This window comes from Bos mutus, chromosome 8, assembly GCF_027580195.1.
Source record: "Bos mutus isolate GX-2022 chromosome 8, NWIPB_WYAK_1.1, whole genome shotgun sequence".
NCBI lineage: Eukaryota > Metazoa > Chordata > Mammalia > Artiodactyla > Bovidae > Bos > Bos mutus.
In genome coordinates, this window is record NC_091624.1 from 73,953,355 (window position 1) to 73,967,015 (window position 13,661).

The window sequence follows — 13,661 nt, forward strand, 5'->3', positions numbered from 1 at the left end:
TGTGCTTGGCACCCTGACCTCAGAACTTGGAAAGCCAATTTCTGTGTTGTGTCGTTCTGCAAAGGTAACCTACATATGGTCACTATAGTGAGGAGGCGGCAAGAGCGGAGCCCTTGGAGTGGGTGATGGCCCCTCATACGCACGTGAACCTGGACCAGCTGGCACGTCCAGCTTCAGAGGAGAACTTACAAGCGGGAATGCTGCCACCTCTCTGGAATACGGCCGATCCCAGTGGGAGGATGTGACGCAAGTCAAGGAGTGTGGAGACATCTGAGACAGAGACAATGGACAGGAGAGGGGTCAGAGCAGACGCCTGCCTTTCCCTCTGCTCCTCACATCTGCCAGCGAGCTGATGAAAGCCCACGGATGGAGGGTGGTGGTTTTGTTTCAGTTTGTGGGGAAGGAAATTTTGGTAGGAAAATGTTTATTGTGAAATATTTCGAATATCAGAAAGTAGCACATTTACCACCCAACAGAAATCAACATTTTGTCATGTTTGCTTAAGCTTTTAAAACAAGAAACATTACAGATACAGTTGACCATGCCAGCCTATCCCCTCTCCATCTTACTGCTGGTCCTCTTCACCAGTGCCAGCCACTATCTTGAATTTTGTTGTCATGATTCTCATATTTTTATACTATTACTGTATATGTTAATAAACTGCATAGAGCTTAGTTTGGTACACTTTTAAACCTTATAGTATCCTGTGTGTGTTTTATCCTCCACTTGCTTTTGTATCTCAGTATTATATTTTTTAGACATCTGTTGCCATTTTTTTTTAAAAATTGTCTAAATCCTGAAAGAATCATCAGTATCCAGAGAAAAAAACGATGAGAGCAAATCATATTAGATTCCTCCACTATCCTAGGAGACTCGCACGGGACCAGCCTTTTCCCACCGGTCATTGGCCCCGGTGCTTCACCTTCAGCCGGGCAGCTCTGGACTAAGCTCCTCTGTACATCTCAGACTGCTTCTCTGGCTTGGAGCCGTAACGACACAACCATAGCCTTTGCGGTATTTTCAGTTCACGATCCCTCAGCTTAACAGTGGCTGGACCTAATACAGAACTCTTAGGGCTCTGACCAGATATAAAAGGAACAGTTTTGAAGAGGCGAAGCAATGTTTAACAAATTTTTCTCCAATATAGGCCGTAAACATGGTAAAATATTCAGGCCAAGTACCAGTCTGGTTGTTCTAAGAGGTAACTATTCCAATATGAGAATATCTTTATCCAGAGTGTAAAAGGTAAATAATCTCAGTAGAGAGCATCAAACAGAGATACAGAATGGTAAGACTTCTCTAACTATAAAGTCCATCAGTCTCTGCTCCCTCCTTTGACAGCCAACTGGGTCCTTGTGGGATGAACAGCACCAAACAGATACATAAAACCAACAAGTGCCCACTAAATAGATATTTAAAATTAGAACATATCAGAAATAACCACATTATACTTGAGTAACCACTGCTGTGTTGATTCAAGATTTAAACTTTCAGGTAATGAATTTATCCTCTCAGAAGAACAGTCTTATTCTAGGTATCCTCTCAGAAGAACAGTCTTATTCTAGGCAAGGATGTCATCTTCCAGTCGAGTTCAGAGGTTGCCAGCACCCCACCCAGACACTGCTTTCTGCTCTCTGGGATATTTTAGATAAAGTACCAGTGCCTGTGTACCTTCAGTGGATTGACCCTGGGGTCGATGCGGCCCTCCTCAATGTCGGCAATTTCCTGTCGGATGCTGATCATGGCATCGCAGAATCTGTCCAGCTCCGCCTTGTCTTCCGACTCGGTGGGCTCAATCATGAGAGTGCCTGCCACCGGCCAGGACATGGTGGGGGCATGAAATCCTGCCAAGGAGATGGGGGAATTTGTGTCACTTAACTTTGACCTCCCCAGTTTGGAAGAAGAGACCCTCCCCTTCTTAAAATGTATTCCAAGGAAAACAATCTGAAAATTTTGCTATTGTATATGTCTAGGGATTCACTTCAGCACTGTTTATAGAAGAAAAGCTTAGGAAGTAACATGACATCCAACAGCAGAGGTAGGCAAATCTTCCTGGGTATCCATACAATAAATATGCAACCATTCCATGTATTTAAATTTATATTTGTTAATGGCTCTGAATGTTTACCCAATTTAAGTGAAAAGGGCAGGCTACATAACGATATTGTCTTGTTTTTAAAATGACAGTATATTATATATGCATATATATATATATACACACACATATATTTGCATGTGTGTATTATACATACTTTATATATATGTGTATATTTTATGAGGGAAGCTGTTTCGAAGAAGAATAAATACTAAAATTTAAACAGGATTATTGGCATAAAATGAGGGTTTTTATTTTACCTTGTGTTTAGAATCTTTTTATAATGTTCATGTATTACTTGCAATTAAGAGAAATTAAAATATTATAGCCTACCAAAAGCTAAATAATGAGGTAACAAGCATTAAGGACCCTGATGTGAGTGTTACTGTCCTTATTTTACAGATGAGGAAACTGAGTCTTGGCCAGGATGTATAAAGTCTTTGTCTTTACACTGAATACAGGCTGAAGGTATTTCTATGTTTCCAAAAGTTTTCACATGTTAAGATGAATTTACAAAATATGATTGAGAGAGAGATTTCCTGGACAAAAGCCAAAAAGAACTTTTCCCCAATTCTTACAATTTTTCCTGTGAAACTTTAAAAGATGAAGAACAGCCTCTAGGTTGATATTCCTGTCAACTAAGTTTGCCCTGGAGGTCAATGGTTCCCAAATTCTGGTGTGCATCATTACATGGGGCGCTTTAGAGTCATGCCTGCATTGTTTAAAGGATTGTCTTCTCAACATTTTATTATAGAATTTTTCAAATATACTGGTAAGTTGAAAGGACTATAGAGTGAACACCCGTACACCTATATGGCTTCTACAATGATGCTCTGTTTGCTTTATCATGTATCTAGTCATCTATTCCTATCACATATCAGCTGGCAAAGAATCCACCTGCAGTGTGGGAGATGGGTTCAATCCCTGGGTTGGGAAGATCCCCTGGAGGAGGGCATGGCAACCCACTCCAGTATTCTTGCCTGGAGAACCCCCATGAACAGAGTCACCTGATGGGCTACAGTCCATGGGGTCACAAAGTGTCAGACATGACTGAGTGACTAAACACAGTCATCTACTCCTATCACATATCTAAAGCATTTGCCTTAGTTTTGATGCATTTTTCAAGCATGTTACAGTCATTTATACCCTTCCCCCTTAAACATTTCAGCATGCATATTATTAACTAGAGTTCCATATCTGAATTCAATATCTGTTTCCATATTTTTGTGATAGTTTGCACAAATTTTAAGTACCATTTAATTTTGACAAATGCATATAACTGTGTCACCCAAATCAGAAAGTCTTCTTTTTAAACAAGCTGATCTCATTACCCATTAAGTCCAACCTCAATTCCACGAGTGAACAAATTCAGCCCAATATTTTCTGCAATAGTGGTTCTCATATCTGGAACCATCTGAGTTGTCATGGAAACACAGATTCCTGGATTTTGACTCTGATTCAGGAAATCCAAGGTATGAGCCTTTAAAAACTCAGAATCAGGTTAATCACAGCACTGTTAATCAACTATACTCCAATATAAAAATTTTAAAAAGTTAAAAAAACAAAGTTAAGTTTGGAAATCTCTGCCCTCTGGCAGGGTGCCCCTCACACACCTGATAAGATTCATCCATGAAGTACTTGTAAATACAGATCACTGTGCCTCATCCCTGGAATTCTGATTCAATAGGTGTGATTAAGACCCAGAATCTGTGTTATCATCTTCATTGTTTGTTTGTTTTTAGAGCCATTCACTTATTCTCTCACTTGTTAAACACAATTGTTGAGTGCTTCCTATGTGCCAGACACCTAGACCATCCTGAGCCTATGGCAAGTGTAGCCATCACTCTATTAAACATCAAAATATCAAGGTTGTAGATAGAACCGAATTTGGGAATACTGGGCAGTAACTCCAAATATCGCTTCTCTTCTACCCCTCATCCCCTGCCTCCCTCCCTGCAAATGCTGCTGCAGTCAGATGTGGGAAACAGACCACACACCCCAGAAATGAAGCCTCATCCTGAATCAGTTACTGGACGGGAGGTTAAGTCAGGTCACAGGAGTGGTCAAGAGGAGATTCTTAAGCAACTGCTAATTTCATTAATGAAAACCATCTTTGGTTTTCCCATTTATTATCAGGGTAACTCTGCATAATAAGATCATTCATTCATGGGAGGAAATGAGTCACTATGTGACTATGTGGGACTCCTGTTATGGTAGTAAAACTATAAAATTATTAAAGTTTTCACATTCCTTATTAAAAGAAGTCATTCAAATCATCTTAAAATTCAGATAGACTCCACATTCATCAAAAGGCAAAGTTCTCCCCAACTTAGCCTTCCTGAGAAATGAAGAGTCTTTGATGTTATTAATGTCACTAAGAAAACATTTTAATAAAGCCTGTGCTGAGTGAACATCCACTAACAATACACAGTTTAAAAAAAAAGCTTCAAAGAAAACTGCATCATCTCTGTGAAAACAAGGTGCACCTATTCCTTCATCTCTAGCAGCAGCTGAAACAGTTATGCCACGGCTGAGGGGGCTCAAAGGCCATGAATCTCAAATGCCATTCATCCAATACTCCTACACGTTGTAGGCTCTCCACTGCCTCTACCATCACAGCAACTTACCTCTTCATGGCCCTCTCTGTCTGCTTGGAGTGGGATAGGTCAAATAATTTACCAGAAACATGGACAGAAGACAGCAGTCATTTTCTTTGGGATTTTAAATTTTGTTAACAACAAAGACTCCTTTCCTAGCTGTTGATGGATTCAAGATACGTGATTTAATATCTTTCAAAGGACAGAATCTGTGGGGCCATAGGGCCATAGTTTTGTTTTTTTTTACCCACAGTCTACGGCTCGCCATTTAGCCTATGGATCAGTTTACTGTGGTGCAAACACATTCAGTCTGTGGTCCATAACCAAGATGGGCAGCTGCATAAATGTCAGAAACCCAAGTTCTCCTTAAGGGGGGTCTTTCCTGTGAGACCACTCACCATAATCTTGAAGCCTCTTGGCCACATCCACGGCCTCAATATTTGCAGACTTTTTGAAGGGTCTTGTATCCAAAATAAATTCATGAGCCACATATCCTGTTGAGAAAAATTATTTCCATTCACGATTAACATCAGCTTGTTGTTTTACCCAAGAAAATGAACAAATAAATCAGCTTTTTAATGCATATCATTGAGGACCAAGGAACAATGGGTACTTGGTAAGTTATAGTTGACAATAAAGCCTTCATCTGCTCTTATTACATATAAAAACTGTTAACATGTCATGCCAATTTGTTCCATCCTCAGTGTTCTACACACCCATGAACCAGGAAGCGGGTGGCAGGCAGGACAGGAGCTGGAAGGCTTACTAAGGTCCCTGGGGATGAGACCACTTTTACTCAAAAGACCAAAAATCTACTTGCAACAGTTTAACATGTCATCATGCCTGGTCCTTATACAAAATTTTATTTTATTATATATTTTATTTTATATAAAATATTTCTAGTGTTAAAACTCCATTGATACATTTTTCAACAAGTTTGCTACCAATATCCAATTAATGGTTTCTTCCGTGGGCAGGTAAATGTATACTAAATGTATATGTATAAGACACAATTTTATATGATTCTTCAAAGGGGCTTATGAGGTTTCAGTTTCAGGCTTCAGACTGAGAATTAGAAATAAGGCTGTTGAACAGCACACCGCAAGTGGCAAGGAGCTGAAGAGGCTGAAGTCTTGCGGCGGTCAGTTCACTTTGCTTCTCTAGGCTCAGGCCACCATCTCCCCATTATAAGCTGTTGACCACCCATCCAACATCAAGAATAAACCACTAACTCAGCATTCTTAAATAGAACAACATTCCTGGGAGTTTCCCAAATGCCATGGCCTACATAACTGATGAATTATCTTCAAGGAAAGTATCTACTCAGTAAAAAATAATGCACTCCTTCTTAACCCACCATCCTGATTCTCAGCAAACAATGAATCTACTTAAATATACTTGGAGAAGTCATAACTTCTCAATCCTGAGGAGAATAGCTCCAGTCATTAACAGACCCTGAAGACAAAATCTGTGAACTGCTCTGCTTCTTGTGTGATGAATACATATGAAGGGGTTAGCTTTGTTTGTAAATAAAAGTATGAGAACCTAAGACTTTGAATATACTGTCACCACATATCTTTAAAACAAGCTTTCTAACAATGATGAGGATTCAATAGTAAGGAGTATGGTTCAAAAGGAGAAAAATGTATTCAGAGGTAGATAAATCTAGAGGGGAAAAAAAAAAGTGCCTTAAAGAAATGACCAGCTGGAATATTCAGGGGGAAAACTGTGAAATTATTTAACTCCTCATCAACTATTAATTTCAGGAATCCTAAATGCCCCACTATGCTACTGCAACTGGGGAGCCAAGCCTTGAGCTTCAACCCTTCTTTTCTGAGGTTCTGGCAGCCACCCTGGCATTGTAACAACAACTCAAAGAAAAAGGCTAATGGAGCTGACTGCTCTGCTCTGCTCTGCGGAACACTCAGCTGGCAGGAGGGGAGGAGGAGACAGGCTCATGATGGGGAGGAGTCTCTTTTGCTGGCCAGCAGACAGCACAGTCTTTCAAGCAAAGGTTCAGTTACTGAAAGGCCCCATCAAGCCCAGCCCAGCCCAGCCCAGCGCTGCTAAAGCAAGACTTCATCTGCAGAGGCCCCTGCCACAGCCAAGTGGTTTGGGAAGAGTTCCATTTCCAAAATGAGGTTCAGATGTTATTTTCTAAATCCATATTCTAATATGTTCAAATGGAAACTGTTAGTGGGATTTCAGCATCTCTCTCTTCTGTCTGTCTCTACTTGAGCCTGAAAAGGGGTGACATTTAAACTTCATGTCTGTTGGGGGCCAGCCTGGAAAATCCCATGGACGGAGGAGCCTGGTAGGCTGCAGTCCATGGGGTCACTAAGAGTCGGACATGACTGAGCGACTTCACGTTCACTTTTCACTTTCATGCATTGGAGGAGTAAATGGCAACCCACTCCAGTGTTCTTGCCTGGGGAATCCCAGGGACAGCGGGGCCTGGTGGGCTGCCGTCTATGGGGTAGCAGAGTTGGACACGACTGAAGCGACTTAGCAGCAGCAGACCCCTAGATGATCATCTTTGTTTGCAGTTTTTAGGGAGAAAAGATATACAAATCTTCTATGGCATACGGTGAGTCAGAGGAATCTGAAGTAGAAATTGTATAAACTGATTAGTGCAAGTTTTAATTTTCAGTGAGTAGGTGTTTCCTCGGGGCCTAACCATGACTATAACTGAGAGTCTGAAAAGATAACAAGTCAACGGAGCAAGGAAAGAAGCCAGGGATGGGAGTAGGAGATGATAGAAAAGCAAAATAGAAGTGGCTTGGCTCTACGCTTGGAACATCCCTCTCCCAACCCCTCATGAATTATCTTACAAGGCTGAGGATGACCTGGGAAAGTGCTACAGAAAGATAAGACTTCCCAAAACTGGAACTTACTTTTCCTGCATCCTCAGAGTGAGTGCCTAGAAATAAATGGAACTCACTAGCTAATTAGAAAGCTTGGGTGGGCAATCTACATTCAGTCATGCTTTTCAGTTGCAATCCAGGGACCACAACAAACAGCATCAAGAGGCCAGTTTTCCTGGGAATGAGGTCAGGTGGGTGGGGCCCCTCGCCTCAGGAGGTCACTTCCCAGCCAGGGAAGTGCACCCTCCCACCCATGCAAGGGTGCAGCCTCTGAAGCCCATGTCCACCAGCCTATAAAGGCCACCAGGAAAACTCCTCAAGGACAAGAATTTCCTTGTTAAGAGTTAAGATTTGTCTAAGATCAGAAAGGGATAAGCACTTAAGAAGTTGAAACATAAAGAAAACACTGGGACACTAACAAAATGGTCTGTTCCTGACAAGAACTCTGTTTAGACCAGACAGTGAGCCTAGCCTCCCACATAAGCAGACACTTGTAAACATCTTCAATTCCTCCTTTCAAAATGCCTCTGTTTACCTGAGTCAATTCCTTTCCTCATCCTTGCACAATAAATACTACCGCTGCTCCCCATCCTAATTCTTGCCTATAAATTCCTTGCTTCACAAAACCCTAAGCGTCAACAAGTTAGGCTGGCATTTTCAAATCTCAAAGAAATGGCTCATAAAGGGAAGCCTGAGAACTTCCGTGGTAGTCCCATGGTTAAGACTCCATGCTACCACCGCAGGGGGCATGGACCCTACCCCTGCTTGGAGAGCTAAGACTCGCCAAGTCTTACCGCTCTGCAAAAAAAAATGGGTGGGGGAGGAAGGCCTGTAGTTCACTAAAATTACTGCCTCACAGTCGTCCATAATTCCAGTCTTATTTAGAGCTGGTAAATATGATTAAGATGAGTAACGGTCTTCTAATATCGCCATTAGACATTCTGGAATACAAAGTGTTTATTAAGGACATTTCTATTTTGGGCCATCTGGAGGTACAGTGATCATTCTTTTTTAGGCCCTAAAATACCAAACCTCTGATTGTGTAATGAATGTGTTTACCAGACCAAACACGAGACAAGTTTTGTTTCATGAACTTTGGGATTGGGTAATAAAGTCTGTAATCACCAATATATTTCTGCTTGGGATGAGAAATACAATTCATTATTTCATTCTGGGATAAAATGTCAAAACAAATGGAAATTTCATCCATCTTTTTGTGTTACAAGCCTCCTGGGACAGCCTCTGCCTAAAGCAGTTGCTCGCTGCCAAGCACACGGCAGGCGCCTGATCGGTACTAACTTGCTCACTCTCCTCTCCTCGAGTACCATCTCCCCCCGTGCGGTCCACACCACATTCATTCTCGCTCCAAGGAACTCAGGTTTGCATCCCACAACTCTGTGAACACACTAAAACCACTGAAGTTCAGTGGGTGATGTGCATGGTACGTGAATCCTTTCTCAATGAAGTTGTCAAACCTAATCCCAAGGACATATTAAATAAAAAATAATTTAACAACTAGGGAAAAAGTACCCTATACCTTGTAAATTAAAGCAAAAAGATTATTTCCATGCATCACATTGGCAAAAACATTTTGGGCTTGGCCTGTGTTCCCAGCCTGGCACTTGGTGTTCACTGGGCCCTGGGGCCATGGTCACTCACAGACTGCTAGTGTGATGTAAGTTTGAATTAAGGATCTGGGGGCAGGCAAGGTCAAACGTGTCAAGTGCGTAAATGCATTCATATCCTGAGATAATTTATCTTCTACAACTCTAACTTATGTAGATAATCAGGGGTGTTAAAAAGAAAAACTAAGTAAAAGATGTTCATTGCAGCGTTGTTAAAAATAATGTGGTGGTGCTGAGGGAACCCCATAGAATCTGACACATGATACATACCATAGAATGGATATGGCCACTTTCAAAGGACATTTAATGACAAGGGAAATGATCATGATATAAAATAAAGTTTAAAAAAACAAGATACAAGCTCAATTGTCTGAAAGTACGGTGGGAAGAAATACAACAAAATATTAAGCTGTTATGTCTGCTTGATGAAACCATGGGTCATTTCCATTTTCTTCCTCAAACTTCTTTGTCCAAATTTTCCATGTTGAGCACATGCACATGACTTATACAGCCAGACAAAACCAAGACTGCTGCTATCCTGAAGGCCAATACAGAAGCAGGATGCATCTCACAGCACAGGAGCTATATTTGAATTAATTAGTAGCTCTTGTAGCTTCTTTAATACCCACTTCAGAAGCATTTCATTGTGTTGCTTAGAGACATATTGCCCACAACGTTCTTTTCTCCTCTCTGGGGAGAATTGCTAACCAGAGCTGATTATTTAGTTCTTTTCTATTTTCAAACTCTGGAACCACCCTTGTGGATACATATTCACAAAGCAAGATTGGTCTTTAAATTAAAGATCACAGATGGAGATGCACACAGGCCAAGAGACAAGCAGGGCCTTGCTGCTGTGACCCTGGGACTGAACACTGGTTACCGACTGCTCGCTGCCCTCTCTGCCCCAGGCTCAACATACAGCGGTCCCTGCTCTCCGATGCACACCCACCGTCAGGTCCTGCCCGCCTGACTCTCAGGGCAACCCCTCCTACCACCTCCAGGGTGACTTGATGCCTCTCCTATTATTCCCTCTACAGTAGCTTCACTCTCACCTCTTCACAGCCTTTCCCCTGGCAGCTTGAAATCACCTTATTCTCTTATTTAAAAATAATGAAGCTGCATCCTATTGCAGCAGCTCCTGCCCCCTTCACACTAAAGCCCCCAAACCATGAAAGTGTCTGCCTTCTCCTGACCTCAGTCCATGTCTCAGCCCCTTTCCAGCTGGCCCTTGCCTTGCTGCTGGCCCTAACTGCTTTCAAAGGTGACAGAAGGCTTCCTACTGTGAAAGGCATGGGTTCTTTTTAAGACTTGAGAGGCCACCACCTGCTCTTCAGCTGTGCCTCCATGTCACGCAGGACCACCCACGTGTGCTGACTGTGTGTGCTGTGCTGACACGACGCCAAGGACTGAGGCAGCCACAGCCTCCCCCTGCAGGAGCTTAAGGTCTGCAGGAGCGAGCCGACGATGAGTGAGTGGGAGACTCCTTGTGGTGGAAAGAGCCAAGAGGAGTAGTTCTCGCCACCAGGAAAGGAAAGGGCAGCCTCAGGGAGGAGGTGTGGCCAGAGCAGAGGCAGGAAGGATGGGTGCCAGGGAAACGCCGGGGGTGGGACGTGGGGAGCCTGACGCTGCCTCAGTGCAGGTGCCCCCTCACCAGGTGCTGCTTTTCCTGCACCTGTTCCGTGCAGCCATCTGCTTGAGAGGTTTCGCTCTGGTTTCTCAATATGGTTTCCTTGGGTCTCACCAAAGAAAAGTCTGCTCTCAGACTCTGTGCCCAGGGCCACACCTCTGCAAGTCCACCTGCGCCAGCCCCTCCCGTCACTTCCAGGGAGACCTAGTCCCTCCATCCCTGTCTCCCTCCCTCCATGATAAGCTAAAGAAAGTGAAAGTAAAGTCATTCAGTTGTGTCTGACTCTTTGCAACCCAGTGGACTGTAGCCCACCAGGCTCCTCCGTCCATGGGATTCTCCAGGCAAGAATACTAGAGTGAGTTGCCATTTCCTTCTCCAGGGGATCTTCCTGACCCAGGGATTGAACCCAGGTCTCCCACATTGCAGGCAGACACTTTAACCTCTGAGCCACCAGGGACGCCCTATGATAAGCTATAGCTGCTGCTGCTGCTAAGTCGCTTCAGTTGTGTCCGACTCTGTGTGACCCCATAGACGGCAGCCCACTAGGCTCCTCTGTCCCTGGGATTCTCCAGGCAAGAACACTGGAGTGGGTTGCCATTTCCTTCTCCAATGATAAGCTATAGAGGCTTCTCTAAAAGGTTTTCACTCTCAACTAACTAGTACATAAGTCCTCTGATTCTACTTCTAACAGCATGCTCATCCTCTGCCACTGTCTTGATGATGTTAACATCCTCTTAATCCTGTCATTCCCCTGCTCAGAAACCTTTCTGGCCCAAGGGTGGAATCCAGAGCCTTCCAAGACCCTCAAGGCCCATGCTACCTCTCCCGCCTTATAGTCTGCTCCCTCTCCTCCTATCCCATCCTTCAACCCACCCAAGACTCAGACAACTCCCTTCTCTCTAGCTTGCTCCTGTATCTCTGTTTACTGGGGTTCTGCTGTGCTTCCTTTCAAGGCTTATCTCAAAAGGCTCCTCTCAGAAGGCTCTCCCAACTAGAATTATTCCACTCATCCTCATGGCCAAGGGGCAGGTAAGAAGCTCATGGGATTTACGTATATGTCTCTCTATGGTGTGGTCCTTGTTGTGAGTTGTCCTGAGACTAAGTGCATGGCAGAGCCCCACCAATATCCCTAAGCTGTTTACTAGATGGAAGTTATTTCCAGTACCTCAAGGCTTTACTCTGGTATATGCTGAGAAATAGAAGTTTCCCACCCACTTCTGCAAGTCACATCCACTAGGTCAAACTTGGTTTGGCCAAGAAAAAAAGCCAAAGTGAATATAGGCTGAAGTTCATACTTGCCTCTCGCACCCCGGAAAAGGACTCTGTAGTGCTTTTCTAATCGCTTGGCCATGTAGTTTGCATTCAAAATAGCAATCTCTGTGGCCTGTTTAAGGCCCTTGCCTCCCATCATCTGCAATAGAGGAAAAAATACTCATCAATCACGGAACACAGAGATCCAATGGACACTAACCAAAGACATCCCCAGATGAAAGGAAGTCAGCTCCCCACCACTCTCTGGACTGCAGGGGAGTGAAATATCCTAACTAAGACATCTCTCAGTCTTCTCTAAGCCTAAAATAACTTTTGGTTTCCCTCTTTGAACAGTAATTTTATGTTTTTTATTGTAGTTAGAAAGCTTAGAACAGGGAAAAACTGACTGCTGACTATTGCCTTATTTACCCAAGAAAAAGAACTGTATTTGAGAAGTTTCTGTTTGGTTGTTCATTGTGAATTTGAGATGCCTTGATAATTGCCAGGAATCTTGAGGGCTCTTGGCCAAAATCCCCTCTGAATCCATTTTGTATGGTTTGTCTTTCACGTGTCCATAGTTCAGGCTTCTATGTTTAACAACTGAAAGGTTCTCAATCTTATCCTTTTCTGGTGGTTCATAAGTCCCTATGATTTTATGGGGATAGCATCACCAGCAAAGAGTTTAAAACCAAGACTGTACCAATTTGTCCTGCCTACTTTCTTCCCAGAACACCTCAGATGATAAGGCTTGATGTATGTTAACACACAAATGATGTAAAACAAATGAAATAACAGTGCAGGGATACCAAAGTCCTTGGAGAGGACACGCTCGGCCAGGTTGGCCAAAGAAGGGTTTCCAGAGTGAGAATTAGAACTTGAGTAGAAACTTGAAAATGGGTAGAATTTGGACAGACAAAGAGAAAGGGGAAGACACTCTAGGTGAGAATAGCAGAAACAAAGGTGTGGAAGGAAGGCCCGTGGCTGCAGCCTTGGCATTGCTGGAGAGCCAGGTGGGCTGTGACCACTCGCACAAGCTTCAAATCCTTGCTGGGAAAGACCTGGACCTGGCCTCTGCCTCTGGACCTGTGCATCAGAGTCTGAGCAACTTTATGGCCCCAGTTCCACCCTGCCTATACTGAATTGATTCTCTCTGGAATGGGGCCTGGGAAAGTGCATTTTGGGGAGAACCTCCTAAAGATTTTGTGTGGGCTGGGACATCCAGTGGTAGAGGCCAAGGGAAGCCAGGAGAGGATGGACAGTCTTAGCAGAAATCTAGCAGTTCGGTAGGGAGTATATGAGAAGAACTGTATAAAGGAGAGAAGACGATAATTCTAGAGTCTCGGTAATAAGTAACAACAGCCTGAAAAAAGAAAGAGCCCAAGGTAGGAGGGGTGGCTGAAACCCTACCATATTTATTTCATTCTTAAACTGAGTCTGTCTGGTGTATCTGGCACACAGCCAAACCAGTCCTAGGGCATTTATTTTCTATATGTGGAAAATCATCTCTAACCCAAATAACATTCCATAACAAATGACTCAGGTTCACAGAGACCAAAAGGAAGCTGGGAATTAAGATTCTGTTTGCAAAGAAGCAGACCTTTA

At 43.2% G+C, this 13,661-nt stretch overlaps 1 protein-coding gene across 1 annotated transcript in view; it reads right to left on the bottom strand.

Annotated features, from left to right (window-relative positions):
• The window catches only part of GLDC (glycine decarboxylase), a 95,443-nt gene that overhangs the window by 4,681 nt on the left and 77,101 nt on the right, over positions 1-13,661 (bottom strand). Inside the window, exons 21-24 of the mRNA XM_005906907.3 lie at positions 12,108-12,219; positions 5,091-5,186; positions 1,672-1,844; positions 190-270 (exon numbers count right to left, since the gene is read on the bottom strand). Coding sequence (XP_005906969.2) covers positions 190-270; positions 1,672-1,844; positions 5,091-5,186; positions 12,108-12,219 — 462 coding nt within the window. The remainder of the gene's footprint in view (positions 1-189; positions 271-1,671; positions 1,845-5,090; positions 5,187-12,107; positions 12,220-13,661) is intronic.